Source organism: Letharia lupina (assembly GCF_014066315.1).
Source record: "Letharia lupina isolate WasteWater1 chromosome Unknown contig_20, whole genome shotgun sequence".
In the NCBI taxonomy this organism is placed as follows: Eukaryota; Fungi; Ascomycota; class Lecanoromycetes; order Lecanorales; family Parmeliaceae; genus Letharia; species Letharia lupina.
In genome coordinates this window covers 449,047-472,916 of record NW_023502989.1, presented here as the reverse complement: position 1 = coordinate 472,916, position 23,870 = coordinate 449,047, and the positions used below count along the sequence as shown (strand labels likewise).

At 50.4% G+C, this 23,870-nt stretch overlaps 8 protein-coding genes across 8 annotated transcripts; 5 read left to right on the top strand and 3 right to left on the bottom strand.

Annotated features, from left to right (window-relative positions):
• Nucleotides 1–1,683: 1,683 nt before the first annotated feature.
• HO133_004988 (uncharacterized protein) lies at nt 1,684–2,427 on the top strand (the record flags this gene model as incomplete). The annotated part of the gene is made up of 2 exons (XM_037295900.1): nt 1,684–2,074; nt 2,159–2,427. The coding sequence occupies 2 exons, from the start codon at nt 1,684–1,686 to the stop codon at nt 2,425–2,427; spliced, it is 660 nt and encodes a 219-aa protein (XP_037148598.1).
• Nucleotides 2,428–3,373: 946 nt separating this feature from the next.
• HO133_004987 (uncharacterized protein) lies at nt 3,374–6,202 on the top strand (the record flags this gene model as incomplete). Its single annotated transcript, XM_037295899.1, has 3 exons — nt 3,374–3,795; nt 4,046–4,503; nt 5,316–6,202. The coding sequence occupies 3 exons, from the start codon at nt 3,374–3,376 to the stop codon at nt 6,200–6,202; spliced, it is 1,767 nt and encodes a 588-aa protein (XP_037148597.1).
• Nucleotides 6,203–6,533: 331 nt separating this feature from the next.
• Nucleotides 6,534–11,115, top strand: HO133_004986 (uncharacterized protein; the record flags this gene model as incomplete). Its single annotated transcript, XM_037295898.1, has 2 exons — nt 6,534–8,393; nt 8,449–11,115. The coding sequence occupies 2 exons, from the start codon at nt 6,534–6,536 to the stop codon at nt 11,113–11,115; spliced, it is 4,527 nt and encodes a 1,508-aa protein (XP_037148596.1).
• Nucleotides 11,116–11,895: 780 nt separating this feature from the next.
• On the bottom strand, nt 11,896–13,391 carry HO133_004985 (uncharacterized protein; the record flags this gene model as incomplete). Its single annotated transcript, XM_037295897.1, has 5 exons — nt 11,896–12,225; nt 12,285–12,395; nt 12,457–12,771; nt 12,836–13,328; nt 13,375–13,391. 5 exons carry the CDS (start codon nt 13,389–13,391, stop codon nt 11,896–11,898), a joined length of 1,266 nt encoding a protein of 421 aa, XP_037148595.1.
• A 1,769-nt stretch (nt 13,392–15,160) lies between these two features.
• On the bottom strand, nt 15,161–16,662 carry HO133_004984 (uncharacterized protein; the record flags this gene model as incomplete). The annotated part of the gene is made up of 4 exons (XM_037295896.1): nt 15,161–15,382; nt 15,437–15,887; nt 15,948–16,280; nt 16,358–16,662. The coding sequence occupies 4 exons, from the start codon at nt 16,660–16,662 to the stop codon at nt 15,161–15,163; spliced, it is 1,311 nt and encodes a 436-aa protein (XP_037148594.1).
• A 341-nt stretch (nt 16,663–17,003) lies between these two features.
• HO133_004983 (uncharacterized protein) lies at nt 17,004–17,554 on the top strand (the record flags this gene model as incomplete). Its single annotated transcript, XM_037295895.1, has 3 exons — nt 17,004–17,118; nt 17,183–17,253; nt 17,330–17,554. 3 exons carry the CDS (start codon nt 17,004–17,006, stop codon nt 17,552–17,554), a joined length of 411 nt encoding a protein of 136 aa, XP_037148593.1.
• Nucleotides 17,555–18,186: 632 nt separating this feature from the next.
• HO133_004982 (uncharacterized protein) lies at nt 18,187–21,055 on the bottom strand (the record flags this gene model as incomplete). The annotated part of the gene is made up of 5 exons (XM_037295894.1): nt 18,187–18,218; nt 18,271–20,474; nt 20,527–20,683; nt 20,904–20,933; nt 20,989–21,055. The coding sequence occupies 5 exons, from the start codon at nt 21,053–21,055 to the stop codon at nt 18,187–18,189; spliced, it is 2,490 nt and encodes an 829-aa protein (XP_037148592.1).
• A 730-nt stretch (nt 21,056–21,785) lies between these two features.
• On the top strand, nt 21,786–23,231 carry HO133_004981 (uncharacterized protein; the record flags this gene model as incomplete). The annotated part of the gene is made up of 4 exons (XM_037295893.1): nt 21,786–22,356; nt 22,484–22,534; nt 22,586–22,645; nt 22,708–23,231. The coding sequence occupies 4 exons, from the start codon at nt 21,786–21,788 to the stop codon at nt 23,229–23,231; spliced, it is 1,206 nt and encodes a 401-aa protein (XP_037148591.1).
• Between the last annotated feature and the right edge of the window lie 639 nt (nt 23,232–23,870).

Below are 23,870 nucleotides of genomic sequence, written 5' to 3'. Positions count from 1 at the left end.
TCTTCTGTATAATATCGGAAGGTTGCAGAAGGAATGAACAAAAGTGCAGATGGGAGCAGTTCTGTTGGGCAAGTGATTCGATGTCTTGGCGGAGAGGTTGGAATGAATTTTGGTGGCAGGGAAGTTGCGGGCGCGCAGGAAGCAGGGGTCTGGCGCTGGATCTCAAGACTCAAAGCCTACTTACCTTAAGGTATCTATCAGCCAGCTCCACGCTTTCAGTCTCTCAGCTTCATCACATCGAACAATTAATACTAGGGTGATGTCGTTCATTTTGACATCCTTTTTAGATATCCATGATGCACGGTACCTGTAGAGAATAACAGTAATCCGCCTAGTCTCAGTGGCCCCACGCAGTGGGTCTGAGCAGGAAACCCTGCCAAGCCTCATTTTTTTGGTGGTTTGGCTGATATGAGATATTTACCCTTGCGTATATATCAGCATTAGTAACTTTCGGGGTAGCTTTGGCCCGGAGCGAGCTACCCCGAAGCTACCCCGAAACTATTTTTACGACTTAATAATCTATAACTTCGATATATTATTACTCGATAACCGAACCATCCCTTTTTATAAAAATTTATAAATATACTCTTAATATATATTATAATAATATATCAAATTTTCTAAATTTGAAGTTCGAAGTCTTTAAAGTTATTAAGCTTTTTAATTTTTTTTCTAAAAATCTTAAAGTAATATAATAATTAAATTAAATAAAAAAGAATATTAATAAAACTTTATATATCTTTACTTATATCTATAAATTATTGAATAATAATTTAAAATTTAAATATATTTAATAAATTACTTAAGATAATAGCTTAAATAAATAAATATTAAATAAATATTTAATAAATATAAATTTATAAAAACTGGCCTGGCTTATTCTATAATAATATTCTTAAATAAACTTATAAATATAACGAATATTTTAAGATTATTTCTGAGGTTTTCTCGGTGCACGTTAAAGAATAAGAGGGGAGTTAAAAGTATAGTTTTTAAAACTCTAATTTAAATCTTCTGGAAATAATTAATTAAAATATTTTATTAAAAATCGAAAAAAAAATCTAATTCTACGATATTTAAATAGTTATTTTATAAAGCATTATTTTTTTATTAGAGTGCGTAGTAAAAAGTTATATATAAAAGAAACTACTTATTTTCTATTTCGGTCAATTTTGGTGAGGATCCCATACAAAATAACGGCCAATGTAGCGATTCCAGGGTTTCCTACTCAGACTCTAGAGGGGGGGTATGCCGTAATGAGCTTGCGATATGATTGGCCCCCGAAGCGAGGAACGAGTGTAGGGCTGGCCATAGGGTACCCCCCTAAGCGAGTCTGAATACTGAGACTATAATCCGCCAGGATGCCAATGGCTGTCGGTGTAAAGTGACACTAGCAAGCATGGAGTGGGCGTGGACTGACCGCTGCCTGATCGTGGAGCTAATGATTCCCAGTATCTTTGTATCTCGCTGACCGCATTACTTGCTCCTTCTCCTTTCTAATCTGCGTTCCATTGACCGGCACCGTCGCGTTTGCCTAGGGTCGGGCGATCCATAATTACTAGCTAAAGTACGTGACTCAAGAGTATAAAGCAGAGGCTCCTCTGCGACTCTGCTCTCTCTTATAACAGTTTTGTCGTTTCGCTCAATTTGCAAAGATCTCAATACTTTTCTCACCGTCTCACAATGCCTTTCGAATTACGTCCAATGGCCAAGGAAGATGTACCTGAAGCAGCTACGCTCCGGGTGGCAAGCTACGAGAGCAATGCCTTTACAGCCATCATACTTCCAACCGGTATGAGCCAGGCCCACATGGACAGAATGGTGAAGAGTCGTCAAAAAGCTATTGATGATCCCGACAACTACGCCCTCAAAATTGTCGACACGGATAACAATGACAAGATGGCTGGATGTGCTGTCTGGGAATATACAAAGGCAATGAGCGACGAAGACTGGGCGCGTGCGAGAAAGGAAGCGTTGAATGCATATCCGGACGCGAACATGGATATATTGGGCGAATTTCTTGTCAAGGACCAGGATTTAAGACGCAAAGTCATGGGTCATACGAGGTGGTGGGGTGAGTTCGCTCCAGCCTAACACATCCCAGCCATCTAGTGCGCAATCGGTCTGTCTGTTGACCACTGACCATTTATTTCGATAGAATTGGTCGCTCTCGCCACGCTGCCAATATATCAACGCCGAGGCGTCGGATCCATGCTCATGGAGTGGGGAACAGACAAACTCGAAGAGATGAAAGTGCCAGGGTTTATTGTAGCAACGGATCAGGGATATGGCTTATATCTAAAGCATGGTTTTAAAGAGGTTGAGCGCTGGGACACTGATCTGAGTCGGTGGCTTCCGGGAAAGGGGATGTATAAGAATGTCTTCTTAACAAGGATGCCATCGGGTTATGCAGCGTCTTCTTCGTAAAGGAAAAACGAAATCCTCTATGCGAAAAAAATATAAGTACAATCATATAAACACAGAGGATGAACATTATAAAGATGCTCATAACAACGTATTTCTATATCTAGCAAATAGTCCCTATTGATATATTCTACGTGTAGAGGAAGATGAGACTATACCCGATTCGTCACGCGCGCCCAGTCTACGCCTTTTTACGCCGTCTTTTCACCTGGACTACTATCTAAATGTGCGGATCTCCAAGGGCGCTCGGGCCAGCGATGGGATGCAACTGTACATGGTACTGGCTACGAGTGCTCCCAGCTCTGTCGTGGCTCACCCGAGGCTGCCACTTTTAGAGTGATAAGGCACTCCATCTGGCTGGTGAGCGCTCTACCCTCATCTTTCCATTCACGTGGCCACGAAACCTAAACACCTAGAATCGCGTCCAGCCCAGTCCAGGTGGCTTCGGAAATGGCTGCCACAGTGGGCATGAACCAGCTTTCACCATCACACGCAATCTCGACACTTCTCTCTATTTAAACCGCCATGGGTCATAAAACTGTGCCACATGGGCGGGTTGAAGAGGGTTACCGCCAATGATTACGAACAGGGAGCTCACCAGGCGGAGGATAGCATCAGGCTGCGAGAGAGAGAATGGAACATGTCAGAACGATCCGTGCCCGCCATGGACAATAAAATGCTGGGCAACGCAAGAAATTCAATACCGAGGTCCTGATATCCGTCAAGTCACGAGAAGATTTGAGAAACAGAACCCTCGATGGTGAGAATGAATAGGGAGGGTAAGGAAGCGATCTCATTGGTATCGGAATGGTTTCGATTAGATAACCCTGGTCAGGCTGCAGAAACCTGTCTTCCACGTCGGTCCTCCGTGAAATGTAAAATTTCCGTGCCTTTGGCATGTATGTCCCTCAGCATACGAAATCGCGGCTACGTCCTGGCATAAACAACTATGGAAGGCCTGTCTGCCGCCGCGAGCAGTATCGCCGTAGTGTCTCTTGCCGTTCAGCTGGCTGACAGCGTTAAGAAGCTATGTAACTTTTGGGAATCCATCAAAGAAGCGCCATCAGACATAAAGGAAATATCTACAGACTTGGAACTGCTGTCGGGCGTTCTTACCGACATAGCTTGCGAGGCACAACACGTGGGGCCTAACGCGACGCTCTTAGCCTCCTTGGATGCTTGTTCTTTCAAGGTCAAAAGACTCGTCACACTCCTCAACGAGATTGAACCGGGTTTCGCTTCAACGAGCTCGCGTGTTCGCAAATGGACCGCTTTCAAGGCCGTATTGAAGTCTGGGAAATTGACGAAACTTCAGGAAGCCTTAGAGAGGTTGAACGGCACCTTATTGCTAGTGCAACAGAATCAGAACAGGTGAGTCTGACAGCGACTCCTTATCTTCGAGCCAAGACCATTCCATCGGCTGGTAATGTGGTAAAATTCTTGAGGGTGTTCCAGGTGCCTTGGTAACGCCACAAGAAGCGGTTCGGAAAAGAACAAAGTGTCTGAGTTCAATCCCGGAACAACAAATACATCTCTTACTAGTGGATGGATGGGATATTCTCTCACTTTGTATCTTTGGTACAGACCGAGAGTAACGCTAACCTCAAAACTTTACCACCAGTCGCTTGGGTCGAAATCGACATATCACTTTAGAACAGAGCCTGGTCACCATTACCCAAGGTATTCCCGATATAAGCATGCAACAGCATTCACAGATAGCCGGAAGACTTCCAGGTACAGCCTCGGCTCTTTCGAACCATTCTGCTCTTCGTGCAGAAGAAAGGCATGTTACGGACGACTCTGCAGGTGGTTTGTATCTTGTTCCGGGCGAGAAGCAAGGCTTCAGCGGACCTTGGAGTGCACGACCAAAGCAGGCAAAAATCAAACGGAATTTGAGAGGGCCAGAATCTGCCACAGGATGCTTCCTTGGCACTATCCGCGCAACCTCAAGTATAACGCTTTCCACAACAAGGGAAGCAGATAGTGTCACATCCTGCCGCGACACGAATCAAGAAGAATATGAGACGTCGTACATGATTTCTCCAGCTCCATGGCTGATGCGTCTTGGTATCCATTATGGTATCCGTTTTGGATTTCTCTCCTCCAGTACTCAGGGATGGAAGAGCACACTGAGCACCGTGTGCAGAGTACCTGATGACGCTTTAATTTTTTCAATTCTGTAGACAAGAGAACGTACATGCCGTCAGAACTTTGCTGTCAGAATGCCACGCTTCAATCAGGGACACTGATCCTGAAGCATACACACCTCTCCATGTAAGTATTGTCAGTCAGATCAATCCTACGTAACGCCCGAGTAATTTGGAAATCTGAAAGCGACTAACGCTTGCCTCAAGTTTGCTGCAGAGAACTATCATCCGGAGCTTTGCAGGTTCCTTATGGATGCTGGAGCAGACGTAAATTCATCTGTCCAAGGGATGCCTTATTACAGTGAATGGTAAATGAACCAAATTTTTTCGTGAACCCCCAGGGGAGTCATAGATATTGACACTAGAGTCAGGAATCCAGTAAATCTCGCGGCACACAAGTCAACAACTACCACTCACACCATCCTGTCCGAAGTCTTCGATACTCTCCGCCTTTTCATCGGCTCTGGGGAGTGCTTTTTGCGCTTTGTGAATCAAAGGATATCCTTGGACATGGAGACACAGACGCCAAAAATTGTCTTCTACTTTGGATGCTACGGCTATCGAGCTTTGAACTAAAGACATATGCCCATGAAACACAATGGGCAAGGTTATTGTATTACACCTATCCTTCACGGGCCCGGCAAAATGAAGCATCTGGTTTACTGTTGAATCTGGGTGGAAGTGGACTCATTAATATACCCCCTTATGGTTCAGATGGGTATACTATACTTCATTTCCACATAGTATACTGTGAAGGCGACGTTAGTCTGGTACTCGAAAGGGGGCCAGACCTCCATCAACTCGGCCTCGACAATGACTACACACCGTACAAAGAATCACCAACGTCTATCGCAATGTACTCTTCATGGGCATTTTCGTATTGGCTGCGCGGATTCGTCAGTCATGGGGTGGATCTTGAGAACTTCGTAGATCAAGAACTGGAGCGATACCCTATGGTGCACGCTGGCTGGGGGGGAACTCTGCATAAATTACTCGCACATGATCATCGACCTGGTCTTCATCTTGCAAAATTTTGGACTTGCAGCGATTGCAATGAATATATCCGGAGTCTCAGAGTGCAACCTCATTGGACACATTTTCTCGAAGATTTCAAGCTAGGGCTACACCGTGACAGTACGGCCCTCCCTATTTCGAGATTGGGGGAAGAGGAAATTACGAACCTCGACACTAGAAGGGACGCTGTTGGTACTGCTGGAGATGCTGCCATTGTTGACCACGACGAGCTCCCGCCCAAACCTAAATTGAAAGAAGACCCTGGTGAAAACCATACGACGATGGCAACTCGACCTACTTGCAGGTATTTCAGAGACGAAGTGGTCTGTATGGACTGTTGGCTTTACTATGAACGGACTGGGACACGCTATCAACCAAGCAACGACGAGAACGAGTCGGAGAACAAGTCCTCTTCCTCCCAAGGTGACTCTTCAGAAGATGGGTTTTCTCCATTCCATATCCACTCCTGGAAAGCGTTTAGGTTTCAAGGCATGTACAGCAAGAAGACTTACCCCCAGATTGAACGCTGGAAGGTTGATCTGGGCCGATGGTCATCTGGACAGGGGATGTATGTCTTCGAATTATGTAGTATCTTCTTCATAAAAGAAATGATGTGAGAGGCAAGCCTTGACGTTGTGCACAAATGGGCTGTATGATTTCAGTAGCCAGGAGCTTGAACTTCGTAACTAAAGATGCGTAGAACGACGTATCTATCTACCTGTAGTACTCCGCACAGGGGAAGACGAGGCTAGTCCCGATTCGTCACGCGCGCTCGGCGACGCGGAATCTGGACTGCAGTCTGCAACTCCACCCACAACCCGCACGACCCCACACATCACCAATAGTATGTTGATATATTGGCTTCATGCTCTGTCCTCTTGCCCTCGCCCCTGAATGTCAAGTAATTGACATTGTGCATGGGAGCGACAAGCTCTTGGGCTAAGCTCAATGGCTACACCAACGAGGCCTACAGTCGCTCGGCAAGTCTCAAGAGTGCCAGGCGGCTTCGACACCGATGAAGACCTATCTCCCATTAAGACATCTTTCGATCATGACGATTTTGAGCGTCATGAACCTCATTTGCAGTCGCAGGCAACATCCGTTACGCAAACACACCCCGGAGATGACAGCCTGAATGCGCCGAGCGACGACGGCAGAAGTATGATGGCCGGAGAAGGGGATACATTCCTGCAAGAGAAGGAGATGCGGATGCGGCTTGAGGATGTAGATTCGACGTTCCTGCCAGAGGTGTCCCCAGCTGCGCATACAAGAACAGACGACTCCGCGGACTTCAGCCAGCATCATCCCAATTCGTATGCTGCGACGGTCCAACAAGCGAGCGAAGAGAACTACAAGCAGTCCATGGACCCGTTTCGCGGGGACCAGGATACTATGACGCATTCTCCTGCTACACCGCCCGAACTGTATCAGACTCCAGCTCCGGGGCGTGAGGAACTACAATCAAGGGGTTTTTTAGACACAGAAATTGATCACGGGCACTACAACACCTCTTCACTCGAAACTATGTCTTCTTCGCCAACCGCCGCGGCCGCTGCTCGTACAGTGTCTCGCGCAGCATCCATGGCTTCAATGGATGGAGGATATGAGACGGCAGACGACAGCAAAGGTGGCATAGCGTTGGAGCAGTCGAGCCCAGGGGCAGAGACCGATGATCACCCAACTCCTCGGAAATTCCGAGTCGTATCTGCCTCATCATCGCGCGCAAGTTCACCAACTCCAACAAAGCCTTCAGAACCACCAGAAAACGATGAAGCCACCGATGATCTAGGCTCAATGCGATCTCAGAAGAGGCCCAAATTTTTCAGCAGCCGCATGGCAAGCCAAAGCTCCTCTTACTCTTCTTACACAACTACATCTACAGAAGGTGGAAGTGAGGTGACAGTGGGGGCAGATTTCGCGTTGCAATCTGGTGGTGCTGTACCTCAGGGCTCTCTTAGTAGCAGACCCTCAGATTTCTCCAGGACCATCAGTCTGGGCAGTATGGCATCTGGCATATCAGACCTCAGTGATCGCGAAGATAGGATAAGACCAACAGAGAGGGATCTGCACACCTTGGAGGAAGAGGATGATACTGCGGGAGAAGACACATTGAAGGCAGGAGGACACGATCACATAGTACCGCAGACGCCTAGAGCCACAAGCAGAAGCATCAACACGCCAACTGACACCGTGATTGCACAGCATGTACGAGATATCGAGGTACCAGCAACTATGGCTCGAGAGTACAGAGATAGCCACGGGCAGCCGTCGCCCGAGAAGAGACATGGCGCTCCTACTCCTTCCGCGCGTGGCGGCAAAAGCCTGACTCTTAAAGAACAAAGTAGCACCATCGACCGTTTGATGAAAGAGAATTGGGATCTCAAGCTGAAGATCAATTTTCTTGACGATGCATTGAGCAGGAGGTCAGACGAAGGTGTCAAGGCCATGATCTCCGAGAACGTTGATCTCCGGACGGCCAAATTTAAGTCTGCAAAGGAGATGCGAGAACTCAAGCGTACCAACCGAGAGCTAGAGCGAAAGCTGCAGGAGAAGATAGATGAGCTCGCGAAAAAAGCAGAAGCACCTATTCCCGAGAAGATTGAAACCGGTCCAAGTTCCGAGGATTTCCAGTTCATGGAGAACGAATTGACTTATTTCAGGGAGCGAGTGATGACTTACGAGGTTGAGGTTGAAAAGATGCGTCATGAAGGTTTTGCCCAGGAAAGGGAGAAGAACAGACTCGCTGAGATGCTGAAGCGGGCTAGCGAATCCAATGGAGCCGCTGACATTGGCGTTCATGAAGAAGTTGTAAGTTTTGGAACCTCTCCAAGACATTTATGAGTACTGATGCAAGGCAATGTAGGACATGTGGAAGGACCTTCTCGATTCCGAGACTGCACGTCGAGAGCAGGCAGACGAAGATAATGCTAGACTCCGAGACGAGATTCGACGACTGAAGAGTGATGCTTCCTCGACGACCACCAACAACCACGCTGCAAATGTCTACCATGTCAACCGACGGGAGAAGAAATCATCTACTCTCTCTTACAACGACATCTCAGACCACCAGCAAGATCGCAACGGTGGCAGTAGCACTGTAAGCAGCACCCTTGTGGAGCAACTGAGACACGAAAACGCCGAGCTACGTCGCGAGGTTGGTGCGCAGACGTCGATGCTTACTTCCCGCAACCGAGAGAAAGAGCGCCTGTACCAGGAGATTGAAGATCTGAAGCTTGGCTCACGCCATGGAACGCGCTCAATAGCTGGAGACAGTATCTTTGAGCGGTCAGCATCTCGTGCTCACGGTCGTCCGCCTTCTCGAGCAAGTGATCAGACTCGCACAACTCAGTTGAGTGATGCTGAGCGCGACGCTTACGAATTCAAGAATGGCCAACTGCGTGATCAGAATGCTGGACTGAAGCTTGAGATTCATGATCTGACAAAGAAGCTTGAAGAGCTGTTGGATGAGCTTGAGCAACTTGATGCTGTCAAGCTCGAGCATGAGGATCTCAAGCAACTTTACGACAATGACGTTGGCCTGGCTACAGAAGATCTAAAGACAATGCAAGCCGAACGAGATGAGGCTCTCAGGCTACAGGAGGACATGGAAGCTGAACTGCAAGATCTGAAAGCCGAAGGCAACGAACGAATAGGTGCTCTAGAGGAGGAGATCGACCAGAAGACTCGAGAGCTACAACACCTTCACAATGAGCTTTCAAATCACGCGGAAGATTCCGAAGCGCTACGCAAGGAAGTTCGAACACTTAGTGAAAGCATTCTTCGAGTAGAAGAGGAGATTGAAGGGAAGAGCAAACGGGTTCGAGACTTGCAGCTCGAGCTCGAGGAACTCAGCCACGAAGCAGACTCCATGGACAAGGACTTGCGAGAGGAACGGGACAAGATTAACAAGCTCACAGTCCAACAAGAGTCTGGCCAGAACGAGATTTCATTTCTACGGGAAGAGCAAGATGGCGATAAGATCAAGATTGGTGACCTTGAGGATGCCCTCAATAACCTCAAGGCCAGCCTGTCCAGTGAGAAGGACCGTGTCTTGGACTTGGAGACGAGATTGGCCGAGGAACGGCACCAGCGGGAAGTCATTGGTGGAAAAGAAAAGCAGGAGGTGCAGAAGATGACCAATGATCTCAACCACGAGTTATCATCTGCCCAGGAGGAGTCCAGAAAGGTGAAGAAGAGCCTTCAGTCGCGTGAGATTGAGGCTACATCCTTGAAGGAGAGACTGACGGAGCTCGAGAGCCATCTACGAGAAGTGCTCGGCGATCCGAGTGGAACGAGATCATCCTTCATTTCTTCAATCACAAGGCTGCAGAAAGACCTGGAGACTACAGCAACAGAGCTAGAGACTGCCCAGCACAACCTATCGGAGAAGGACCGTCTTCTCAAGAACCGGGACGCCCTCCTGGAAAGCCACGGTCTAGAATCGAAAAAGCTCTCCGAGCTCCTCGACCGCGAGCGTCAAGGTCGCCGTGCGGACAAAGCCCAACACGAGCAATGGCAGAAGACACATCAACACACCAGCCGCACTGTCTCCCAAAAGGACACTCGCATCACCGAACTCGAAACCTCGCGTCAATCGGACCGCAAGAAACTCTCGACCCTAGAGTCCCAGTTCAAAGACCAGCTCGCAGAACGCAACACTCTCCTCCTCACCCTTTGGACCCGTGTCTCCGCCATCTGCGGCCAAGACTGGCAACACCAGAACTCCCTCGTCAACAACCATCTCCCTACCCTCGACGTCATCAACAACTCCTCCATGCTCCCCACTTTCAGCAAAAACCTCCTCAACGCCGTCAAAAACATCGAAGGCACAATCATCGGCTTCCAAGCCCGCATCCGCGCCATCGAGCGCGAACTTTGGACCGAATACCAGTCCGTCGAAAACACCCTCGACGCTCGCATCAAGAAACTGGATCGCCTAGAAAACACAGTCCAATCCCACCGCATCTCCGGCACCTTCACCGCCGCGCCCGAAATCGCCAAACTAAAGGGCGAAAACCGCCTCCTCAAATCCGAAATCGCAGTCCTGCAGAAACAGGAAATGCACGCCCGCAACGCTTTGAGAGCCGGCAGCTCACGCGCCGCCCCCGACAGCTCCAATCGCGCGGCTCCTCCGCCGCTGGCGCGCCACCACTCTTCTTCCGCCGTCGAACATCTCACCAACGCCATGAACCCCGCCTCCCCCTCCCGCCACGCATCTTCATCCCACCTGCCCGCCAACGCCAACACCGACGTCGTCTCCGCGCCCATGGAGCCCACGCAGCAGCGCTGGATCCACAGATTGAGGGAACTGGAGAGGAGGTTGAAGGCGGAGAGGGAGGCGCGACTGCTGGATCGGAGCGGAGCGAGGAAGAGGTTGGAGGAGGGCGCGGAGGAGAATCGGAGGCTCAAGGGCGAGTTGGAGAGGGAGAGGGTGAGGAGGGGCTTGTTGTTGGGTGATGGTGATGGTGATGGTGATGGCGAGGCGGAGAGGAGGAACGGGCGGGAGGAGGAGAGGGTGAGGGTGGGTTAGTTTCGCGTCTTGTTTCGTCGTGACGCATGGTGCCGGGTCGGAGCGTGGTCTTGGATACGAGGGCGTCTCGACGCGGTCTCGTTTTTTTCCCCCTTCTTTTCCCTCCTCCTTCTCAAGAAATGCGGGCACATCGTCATGAAAGAAAGGGAGAAGAAAGTGTACAACAACGCGGCGGTCACGGCTCGCGTGATGCTTTGAGGCGTCCAAAGGCGGTTTCGCGCCTGCTAGGATCGAAATCTGTACATTTACCATTCCGTTCGGTCGTCTCATAACTCGAGATGGATACGGAGGCGGTGTGCAAAGCTTTTTTTTTGGGTATCTTTGTTTGTTTGCTGCCCCCGCCCAACGTAGTCGGCAACGGCCATTGATTCCGTTCTTTGGTGGTTCTGTATGTAAGGCGTACCGTGAGGAAAGGACTAGGGACCTAAAACACCCGGATCAGTCTATCTATGCGGGCGGATTTTTAGGTTCAGAATTCACTTGGTGAAAATGGCAATGGATGGTGGAATCGAGGGCTGTTGTTGACTACGGACCAGTTTTGGGTGGGGAGGGCAACAAGCGAAGAATGCGTTTTGCACACCGTAAATACAAAGCAGGTAACCAGAACCGACAGAGAAAACCCTGTGATTCAATTTCAAAGATCTCGAGCGTGGATGTGTGTATCCTCCTTTCCCCATCTCCATAACCAAAAGCCTCCAGACCCCACAATGCTCGAGCCGCTGTCATTCATAGCAGATTCGTTCAGTCACAGAGTGAGTAAGTAAAAGGCGATTCGATCCCTCAGTCCACGCTCTCCTTCACCGTAACCTTCAAGTGCCCCTTCGTCACCGGCACCAAGCAGTCCTTCCATTGCATATCCGCGTCCGTGGTACCGGCGTTCGAAACGTCGAACCGACGGTAAAGGTGCGCGACGATGAGGTCGAGTTCGGCGTAGGCGAGATTGATGCCGATGCACGACCTCGAGCCCTTGGAAAACGGCACGAATTTGGCGTCCATCTCGCTCGATCCGCCGGTGGGAGGGGCGAGCCAGCGCTCGGGACGGAATGTCTGGGGGTCGGTGAAGATGTGCGGGTCTTGGTGGTAGACGTAGGTGCTGGAAGAGACGACGGTCTGTCGAGGGTCTTTGGTCAGTGGGTGTTGGGGAGATGGGGTGGGTGGGGAATGCGTACTCCGGCCGGGATTTTCTGTCCGCACAAGACGGCGCCTGAAGATGGTACGACGCGGGGAAGGCGTCCTGGGGCGCCGTAGCCAAGGCGGAGACCTTCTCGGATGACGGCGCGCTTTTGTCGGTCAGCGTTGATTGGGATGACACAAGACCCTGTCTCCAAAGCGCTTGCTTACCAGATATGGCAGTTTCTCCAACCCAGCCCAGTCAACAGTGTCCTCCCGACCAGGCATCACCTCTCTCAACTCGGCCTTCAGCCTCTGCATCATTTGCGGATTGTTCAGAAGCGCCCATGTAATCATCACCGTAGTAATAGCCACAGTGTCCGTGCCAGCCACCAACAACGCGAATGCATCCGCTCCCATTTCACTAGTCGTAGGCGTGAATTGTCCTTTCTCGCGGTTGGGGTTGAGATTGATGTCGAATACCGTACGTATCTTTTTTTCCGAAGGAGAACGGTTTTGTAAGTATGCGATTTGGTCGCGACATGCCTGTTCGTGCCATCATGAGCCCAAGAGTCGGACAACCAGCGTACACAGGGCGTATTGCACTCACCTCCAAACACCAATTCACAAGCGCAAAGGGTCTCATATATCTCCTGATCAACCACTGCGGCAGATTCTCCGCCACCCGAAAGACTCCTCCAAAGAACCTGGGGAAATAAGCAAGCCACTGGAATAGCCGTGAACTCGCATCCGTTCCCATTATCACTTGGGACTGAAACCCATCTTCATCGAGCGCATTGAAAGGTCTTTGAAACGCATAATTCATGCTTATATCCGCAGTTAGGCACCTCAAGCCCATGGTGAGATCCACTGGCCTCGCTCCCGGGACATAGCCGGACAGGAGGTCGAGAAATTTGGCGAGCATGTCCGTGATTAAGTGTTCGGAGCGGCGGACGGCTTCTTTGGAGAAGGGAGGAGAGTGCATGCTCTTACGAGCGAGAGCAGTTTTGGTCGAGGCGATGGGGAAGTAGGCGTCTTTGAACTGGGGGACCGCGTAGAAGGGGGCGTGTTTGTCGAAGTTAACGCCGCCCGCTTTGAAAATTCTGGTCAATGTAAGTAGTGAATGGAACTAGGGGATAGGCGACTTGCTGATTGTAGGCGCCCATGTCACGGATGTGGAGGTGATTCGGCCATGTTCTTACGATTGGTCCTATAGCATATCAAATCAGCAGCTATCGTTGGTGATAAGAATATTCATATGACCATATCTGTCGTGAAGAGCAGGAAATTGTTTGCAGTATGAGCGATCGGGAAGCAAGTCGTAGGAGGCTCCATATAAGCTGGTGAGCGCTGCCAATTTTGGGCCCGGGAAGGTGGCAAGAGGATGAAAGGTGACACGATAGATATATTTGGCGAAAAGGAAGAATATGAAGGCGGCAACAGCACCGGTCAGAAGTGGTGAGAAGTAGGAAGTAGTATCTTTTAGCAATGCCAAAGGAGACATGACGGCTCTCTCAGGGGACAGATGCTCATGGGAGAAAGAAAAGGTGTAGAGAAAGATATGTGGGCAACACTAAGATGTTATATGTAGTAAGCTAGCATCGAGCTTGACTGATTGAGACGACGGCAATACGCATTATATGCCCAGCATCTCCTCCAGCTCCTTTATCAGGAAGAACGTAGGGGCAGACGGTGACCGTCTGGGTCTTCGGAGATTGTGCAGAGTTCAGATATTCAGGTAGTCAGAGTGGCTGGATTGGAGGAGCTGTATGGACAGACTGGAAGCGGGGAAAAGAGGAAAGAGAATAGTTGGCGCTTAAGATATGTCTCAGATTGAATATTTGCAGCATGTATGCAAGCTGAGTCCTCCGGCCGCATGAAGAGGCGTATGCTTGCGATTTGTCAGTAGACGCATCTATGTGCTGATTGGCCCCGAAAACACGTCTGCGAAGTGCAGTATATGGAGGATTCTCACATGACTCTGTGCTCAGGCCTCCTCAGGCCTTCTCAGAAAGGGCCCGTCCATAACATCAGCGATTATCCTTCGCTACCTTGCATAGATAACAGAGACACTTAGAAGGATAGACCCTTTCGACTGACGGAAGGAGCTGAGAACGGCCCTGGCAAAGGAGGAAAAGAGAAAAGAGTAAAGAGTAAAGGAAGGAAGGTACAGATGTGTGAGCGTGTGACCGATGCAGCTTCCCGAGTCGACCCGGCCCAGTACTCTACAGATCACAGTCAGCTTCTTGCCTCAACTCTTAGCGACCCTCACTCAGTAGGATTTGGCCATCGAGTCAAACGCTTGCTGTAAAGATGGTGCAGCTGCGTTTATTTTATTCCTCGATTTGTATGTCCACTATTTTGCTTGAAAATTTCCCGTTGTTATATCTACTGGAGGCTCCCGGAGTAAGGGTCTCGGGAATTGCCTTAGACGTGCCAAGTTCGCTAAGCCAATCCTTCCTTCGTCCACGTTATCTCCATGTATGTACGATATTCGTAATCAAGTGATCTCAGACAAGTGGACGGTGGAATATCAACTTGTGATGCTAAGACATGGCATGCGGTTTGCAAACGTTCAATGTATGAGAGCTTTCGGCAGACGAGCTGGTCGTAGATGCATGGAGATTCCGAAGTAGATCTAGCAAACACCGTCCTCACGAACAATGGAAGTAGACGAGTCTTGTCATTGAAATGGCAGTGGTACCACGAGGTCTCTGGCTGAGAAGCCGGAGAACAGTGGTGGCTGGAACGAGGTACAGTCAAATGGAGGAGAGGTGGCAGACGGGACTGTGGAGCCAAGATCCTTTTGGATGTCGTCGTGTAGACAAGCAGTCAGTCAATATCGAATGCCCCATAGACCTAATAATGCTCCATACCCTGGCGCACCAACGCCTTGCTTATTCATGATGTGGGGAATGCCACATGAAATAAATCTTTATGCCCCTTCGCTGCCAAATTCTGCTGTCCACTCGGCGCTCCTCTTGATATCTTCCGCGCTGACCGTCGGCCTCGCTCCCTTGACAGCCTTGACAAAGTCTTTTAGAACAAGTGGCGGTTCGAGCAGCTTGTCTGATTCAACTTCTGTCCATGACATCTCCATGGCACCGGCGTCGCCAGGCGAGCAAGGCGTTAGCTTCTCAACTCCGTCGACCGTGACCTAGTCAATATCGTCAATAAAAGCCTCGCGAATTTGGAAGTGGACAAGACGTACCTTCTTGTAATGCGTAGCAGTCTGAATCTTCCTCACAGGCTGCATTAAGGCATCCTGCACTGCAATGCTGATATCACTACCAGAATAACCCTCACTCAGCTGCCCTAACGTCTTAAAATCCTCCGATTTCAGATCGCACGGCGTGGTGCCAACGCTCATCTCAAACATTCTCATCCTTCCCGGCAGATCTGGCAAACTTATGTGCACTCTTCGTTGGAACCGCCGCCGTATCGCACCATCAAGTTGCCAAGGGATGTTTGTAGCACCGAGGATAAGAACCCCCTTGGAGTCCCGACCCACACCGTCCATTTGGACGAGTAGTTCGGTTTTTATGCGTCGCGAGGCCTCGGACTCGCCTTCACCGCGGGGGCCGCAGAGGGCGTCGACTTCGTCAATGAAGATGATTGAGGGTTTGTTTTCGCGGGCCATGTTGAAAAGTTGCTTCACTAATCTGGAGATGCTTGTTAGCTACTTTGGTTTTCACTGAGAACTGCGAAACCGGAAAGCTGACCTCTCGCTCTCACCCATCCATTTTGAGACAAGGTCACTACTGCTCACACTGAAGAAGGTACTGTTTGCCTCTGTAGCCACCGCTTTCGCCAGATATGATTTACCAGTCCCTGGTGGCCCGTAGAGTAATATGCCCTTCCAAGGCTGGCGCTTGCCGACAAACAGATGTGGAAACTTTATGGGCAGAATGACGGCCTCTTTCAGCGCCTCTTTTGCCTGCTCCAGACCTGCCACATCTTCCCACTTGATGTTCGGCTTGTCAGTCAATATAGCCCCTGCAAGTGCCCCTCGTAACTTCTTGGCCTCGGGATCTCCGTCATCGTCATCATCGTCCCTGGAGCGCCTGAGAATTAGTCTCCTATTGCGTAGCACGGCTTGGACCGCTTTAAGTAGAAAGATTGAAACACTCACTTTCCTTTTCCCCCACTTCCTGATACCTTCCCGTTACTCCCCACCGCTGCCGGTTTTTTCTTATTGCTCTTGTCGCCCTCCGCCAGATGCGTTTTCAGCTTCTCCGCCCTCTCCATATATCCACCTGCCGCGGCCCTTATCGTCTCCTTCGACTTGACATTCTTTTCCCATTTTAATGCCAACATAAACAACTCCAAGGCCTGATAGTATAGCTGGTATGCCTTCTCATATTCGCCTGCAGTGTCATTCTCGATGGCTTTGTTCACGACCTCGATCGCCCGGCCGAGGAAATCTGTGTTACTCATTTTCGCTAGCGATACGAAGGAAAGCGGATACGTCTAAGCTCTTCTTGTGACGGTCGTGACTTTTTCCTCTTCGAGAGATATGGTCTTAGTCCGTTGAATGGGACCGTTGCCCAGAGATAGAGCTCTTGAGCTTTTCAAGGCGGGGTCTAGAACTGAGAACTTAAGAGCGCTTGAACTTCTATGTAGCACTGAGCACGGAGTGGATAAAATTAGGATTCTCGAGTGTCCAGCAGTCTGTTATTGTTGTTGTTGCGGCAACAATACAGTAGCAAGCGAAGAGCCAACGCAGGAGAGTGGGTAAACACGCGCCAAGCCAATGACGCCACCCCACGGTCAGCCCTATGGATATCGAAATATCGACTCTGCCTTCAAAGACTAGATGTCCCACTTACGATATGGCAGAAGACCAAAAGAAGCTCCAAGAGCTTTCAGACGCCTATCAAAAGATCCAAACAGGTAGACCTCATGCCCCACAACCTTCCACGCAAACCGCATCTGCTAATTCCCAATCCTCCCTCAGACCTCCAAACAACCGTCTCCGCCCGCCAGCGCCTCGAGTCCCAACAGCAAGAAAACAAAGGCGTTCAAAAGGTGCACGTTCTCCCCATATTTTCGACCCCCGCTTCCCCGTCCCCGTCCATCGTCCGCACCACTGACACCCGCGAAGGAATTCTCCACCCTCCCCTCCACCTCCGCCATCTACAAGCTCGTCGGCCCCGTCCTGCTGAAACAAGAGCGCAGCGAAGCCGTCATGGCCGTCGAAGGCCGCCTCGACTTCATCGATCGGGAGATCAAGCGGTTGGAGAAGCAGATCCAGGAGACGCAGACCGAGAGCGAGAGCAAGAAGATGGAGGTGTATCAGTTGCAGACGCAGATGCAAGGCCAGGAATAGAGCTTCGGTCGTTCGAGATCCAGGATCTTCGTCGAGGTTGGCGGGAAAGAAGACGAGCTGGCTTTGGATGTACCATCGTTCAGATGGCCCTTTTATAAGAGGGCATACACCGGCAGAACGCAGGCGTGGTCTTAGGCCTGCATCGCTATCTTGGCCGCCACGCTCTGCACTACTCCCAAAATGCAGCAGGTTTACACTGGAGATACATTGAGCAGTGTCGTAGCACTGGCCTTCCAAAAGATCAGGCTCCATGATTTTAGAGATTATGGGAGCCAATGTGTCCATTGAATACCAAGAAAGACTCAGGACCGTTCTTAAAAGTGGCGCCTGTGGAAGATGAGGTCAACATTAAGGCTGAAGGACGAGACACTGCACTTTTTCATGTTGATGGCATTGCGAGCTGAAGGAGGCAAAGCTCAGGTCACGCAAAAAGGAGATCATGAAGTGAACCACTAGATTGAGAATGAAGTCGTGCTATCTATGCTATATGGCCAGCCCTCTCCACCATGATTAGGGAGTAAACAATGCTGATAAGATACCGCTCTTGTCAGAAGACATCTTCTTGTATAAAGCAGCGAAAAAGCAAAGCAAATCCTCCGACTCCCATAGCGATGAACCCACCTATCTATCATCTAACCCATGTTCTCACCCCTCGCACCGGTGACTTAGACATGTCGCTCACAAGAGAATAAGGAATATCATCAATCCGAACAAACCAACCCCAAAACCAAGAGAAATTCTGACAGCAGAGCCTTGGAATTGAGAGGCAGCTGTAGGGTTAAGCAAAACGTGGATGCTGTAGTTGCCACTTCCACTGTCTCCAGATACTGGGGACTCGGCGGATCCGGACGGCAAAACGACGTTGACGACACCAGAGGCAGCGATATTGGCTTGGTTGGGGATACTTCCGGAGACTTGCGGTGTAAAGGCTGGTGGTTGGACGACGACAAATCCTTCTATTGGAGTAGGTGCACTGTTGGATTGGCCAGCAGTTGGAATAGTCTCGGTCTCGAACCCAATAGCTAGCGATGTCAAGCCATTGGCGCCGACGACAGGTGTGGCAACGACAGCGAGTGACGTGAGACCGTTGGCGCCTACGATAGGTGTCAAGAGGACAGCAGGCGTAGTCACACCAGCAGCAGGAGCTATGGGTGTCGAAAAGACAGCGAGTGAAGTCAGACCATTGGCACCAACGACAGGCGATGGAACGACAGCGAGGGCTGTGCTACCGTTGGCGACGATGATTGGTGTTGGCATCAAAGTAGCGGATTGACCAGCAGCTGGAGTCTGCTCTGCCGATGATCCAACAGCCAAAGTGACCACGGGCCCAGCACTTTGCTCGGCTGGTAGAGATGGAATGATAGTGGCACCGATTTCGCCTGAAGTCAGATTGCCAGCAGGAGTTGCCTCAATGTTGATACCGCTGCTGGAAAAGTTTGGGCTTAGAATAACACTAGCGCTTGTGGTGGCCGGGACGACGGAAGATCCTATTGCGCCTGCCAATTCGATCACTGAGGTAGTCGAGCTGGTAGCGTTCTCTGCTGCAGCGATGACTTGAAAGCTGGACGGTCCTGCACCAAGTGGAGATACAGTGGCCACGGTAGATAGGATAGCAGCACCTCCGATGAGCGTTGAGGTAGGGAAGCTGGACTCTGCTGTCTCGCCTGACGAGCCGATGATCGATGTGGTAGAAGAGCCGACAACGGCCACCTGTACGTTGAGTGATGAAGTTGGGACACCAGCGGCCGTCAACGAAGACAGCACTGCATTGCTCACTTGGTTGACCTCAGCATTCAAGGCCCCGGCAGGTGACGTAGCTGCGATAATAGCGGTGTAGCCGATGACACCACCAGATCCAGAGTTGCCTCTCTGAACAGGCGTTGTAGCAGTCGAGGCTACATTGGCTTCAGTTCCGACGATAGCAGAGCCGGGACTGCTCGGTACTTCAATGGATACCACAGTGGGAATAGCAGGGGAACCAGACTCTTGGCCTACTTCTCCACCAAACGGTGATAGCGAAATGAACGTTGGAGTGGAGCCTTCGTTTCCGGAAGTTGTAGCAGCGATGGTCGAGGCACCGAGGGTGCCGATCAGGACGCTGACGTTTGATGCAATGGTGGCAGTAAAGGCAGAAATTGCTATCTCAGTTGTGCTTTGTAGGCCAGCTGCTGAGGTCGAAAAGGCTTCCAAGCTGGGGAACACTGCTGTGACATTGTTTTCAGTGATGGTAGTGGACGACCCTGATCCATATCCAGGAGGAACGCCTGAGGATGGGCTGTTGGGGTATGGCAGTCTGGTCACATAGACGGATGGAGTGCTGACGAAGCCACCACCATATGCATTGCCGAGTAACGCTGCAGTGTAGACAGGGATGATTGAAGATGTAGCGTTGGAAAAGATCTCTTCTCTTGGTAAACCGGGAGTGCTGGTTGGAGATGGTACAATGCCGTATCCTGGAAATTCAAGAGTGCTTGAGACACTTGACGCAGCCGAGACGGTCAAAGAGACAAAGCTCGGGAAGACGGGACTCTTGCTTGGAGAAGTTGCAGTGTTGGGCACTTCTGGCTTGCTAGAAATGGCTGTTTGCAGTGGGATCACCGGAATGGTATTTGTGAAAAGGATGGCTGAAAGCACGCCAGTACCAGGCACTTCAGCAGTCGAGGATCTCAAGATTGATGGCAGGCTTGACGATGGTTGTGACAAAGAATAGATGATGGAAGACGGCAAAGAAGTTGCGGCCGTTTCCCTCGGTGAGCTTGAAGACAATGCTGGTTTACTTGGAGGTGCAACACATTTGGTACAAAGCGTGGACGTTGAAGTACGGGTAACGGTTGAGATGGTAGTCGTGATCTCCTCGAACGACGTGCTGCCAGAAGTGACAAGGCTGGTGACTGGGCAAGTGGTCAAGGTGGTGTAGACACTGCTCTTCAAGTCAGCTTGAGTATAGAGAGCTGAGGAGGAATTGAACATACACATCGGTGATCACAACTGCTTGTGTAGTCCCAGGTGCTGAAGAGATGCCAGTCCCAAGCGGTGCTGTTCCAATCAAAATCACAGATGGCTGGTCGTTTGCAGATTCGGATGAGCTGGGTGTCAAGTCTGTGGTTGATAGAGACGAGGAGTCATCATCTGATTTTGCACATGTTGGTCAGCAAAGGCCGGAGATGAGGTTGGTGCAGGTCGGAGTGCAAGAAAGAGGAGAGCGTTGTCCTGGCGTCAGATGGTGCAGACTTTGCACCAAAACTGGCTTAAGCAACTCTGCAAAAGAATTCTTTGCGTGGAGTTGCTGTGTATGAGAGTGCAGAGTGAAGGAGCCATAAACGTGAGCTGAGGGCAGTGGGAGGCTCACCATCTCCTGCACGTCGACGAAGGCCATTGCCTATGTGGAAGGTCAGCAAGTCGGGCTCTGTCAATGGAATTCGGAGGCCGCTGACCTCTCGGTCCGGCTACCACCAATGGAGTGGCCAATGCCACGACGAACAAAGACTTGACGAGATGCATGATGGCTGCAACTGACATACGCACGCTGATGAGTAACCAAGGATCTTCAAGAAGGCAATCAATTGACTGCAAAGCACTAAGAGGAGTGTGTGGCTGTAAACGAGTGACTGAAGGATGAGAGAGAGAGATGGTGAAGATGTAAAGAAGAGGAAGAGTTGGGCAAGAGGAAAGGACTTTTAGCTGCTGACAGCAGCAACTGCCAGAACTTGAAGCCGCGTTCGCCTCAACAACGCATGAACTCAGCAGCAGTTCCTTCCTGCAAGCACGAATGCCCGGACTCTGACCGAGCTGCTATCCTCGACGGGGGCTGACTACAGTCTCAAAATGTGAACCTTTAGCATTGGCATGAAAAGCGACTACCATGGTCACGGTGCTCAAGAAGGTTCTCTTTCTACGCGTGTTTACTGCACTTAATGAACCATCCTTATCACGACATATACCTGCAATTGCATGTCCGTAGCATGTGTATCTTCGTAGGGGTAGAATTGAAGGGCCGCGTACCTGCTTGCCGTATTTGCTGGTAGTCGGGAAGCTGCGTTGCTATTAGCGTGGTTTGGTTGTTTATATTTCCTCAACCGCTCAACGATTTCTTCTTTCCTCAACATCGCATATCTTGCTCACTCACAACATTGCTCTTCAACCACCACTGCAGCCCATATTATCGCTCAAGCTCTATTACACTACCTGAACATTCTTCTTCGCATCCATCAACCTCATCACCTTCGGCGAGATGCGTGTCACCAAGTCCGTCGTCTTCGGCCTTGTGAGCCTGGTGTGCACTATCAACGCCATCGAAGCAACCGGTAAGCCCGTCCTCGCCAAACGGCAAGCAGTCGTCACTGTCACCAATGACGGCTGCACTGCTATTTGCTGGGACCTATCCAGTAGTGACTTGGGCACGGGCACGGATTGTGATGTCTACTGCTCTGAAGGTTTCTCCACAACAATGCCTGCCACATCCACATCCACATCCGTTGTGATATCGACAGTGACATCAAGTTCCAAAACTGCCTTGAACCAGCCAACGGTAGTCTCTTCTACCGGCGGTGACTGCAGTGCCGTCTGCACGGGTAACTTGGATGAGGGCGATATCGATTGCGGTTTTGACTGTGGTGGAAGTTTCTACACAGCGATGCCTACCACGTCTACGTCCAAATCTATCCCCACATCCGAAGTTGCCTTGAATCGACGAACGGTGATCTCTGCTACCAGCGGTGACTGCACTGCCATCTGCTGGGATCTGATGCCGGGTACTGAGTGTGATGTCCAATGCAAATCGGATTTCAGAACCGAGATGCCTGGTAACATTGCCCACACTAGCAGTGCCAATGATCCCCATCGTCATGCACTTGTCTTCCAAGCACGATCCTCTCGATCTCATCTTCTCCCACGCTTTGCACACCATATGCTAACGACTGGTTTCCATAGTGCCCAGCAAAGCCGCTCGTGTCGGTCTCGAGGCTCGTGAGAACGTTCAAGGTATGCTCATCCCTCTCGCCAGTTGCAAACCTTGCCTGATAGATCATACAGCCCATCAAGTCCGTGAGGCACGTCTCGCTCGCAAGTTCGGTGGCCTTGTTGGCCGTGATGGTCAGTCACCCTACCCTCATTGGTCCTTACATGGGACGAACTTGAGCTGACTCGGTGGATAGATAGCATGACTGTGACTGTTACCTCGATCCCTGAGTACTGCACTGCCGGACCGGAATCGTCCATCTCGACTACCGTTGCCGGAATCCCGACAATCCTTCCTATGCAAGTACCTCAGGCAGCCGGAGCTTTCGATACGTCCGCCGCATTGTCTCAGGCATCCGCTGCGATCTCGGCCGTTCAGCAAGTAATGCCATCAGCCGCGTCATCAGCCCTCTCGCAAGCATCTGCCGCCCTGTCATCAATGACTGCTGCTGCACCAATCTCGGCGAACGCTACCATTGCAACTCCAGCATCCACCGGCTCTGCACCCACAGTTTCAGCCACTACGACGGCCACATCCACTTCTTCAGAGACGGGTACCCCGTCAACCACCACCACCGGATCTCTAGTCGTCTCAGAAGTCGGGTCAACAACACGCACAATTGTTCCTGCTAACGGTGCCCTCCCCGAGTACACCGTTCCCACCGGGCTCGTACTCTCCCTCCTGGTTGCTTTGGCTGCCAACGTTGCCTTCTTGATCTAGACTGGCATGGGTAGGGGCCAAGGTCACGAATACGTTGACGGGCTTCCTTTGCGTGTGATACAAGATCATGTTGTTCGTGGCATGCATGGATGGTAACCATGGCGCGGATTAGTTCGGCATGGCCACAGTTCCTATTGAACGTTGTCCTTCTTTATTCTTTCGCTCAAGCTTCGTGGCCGTCCACAATGGAAGGCTCTCGTGAGTCTCCCGTCTGTAACGTCACTTAGTCACGGCTTAATAGACCAATTCATACTTGCTCCCATCCTTCGTCCTAATTATGCAGTGACGCCTGAAAAGGTGATTTACCCAAGGAAGTGGCAGTTGTAATGGCAGGATTTTCTTAAAGTATGTCGATAAGAACGTAGAAAACAAGCCCTGAGATCGTTCAGACACTGCTACAATCCCTCAAGGCAACTAACGCTTGTGCATACAAGGCGAAAACCTCATTGCGTAAGATCGCTGCCTTGGTTAATGACTTGCCTGCTCGTGTACGGAAATAAACACTCATACATGCTCGACTTTGATTTGCTTGAAGATACTACGCTCGGAACCAATGCTTCCGGTTTTTGCGCCATAATATGCCCCAAAACCCTTGCTATGCATCATATCACCGCCAACAAGCCCTTCAAGCCCTCAACT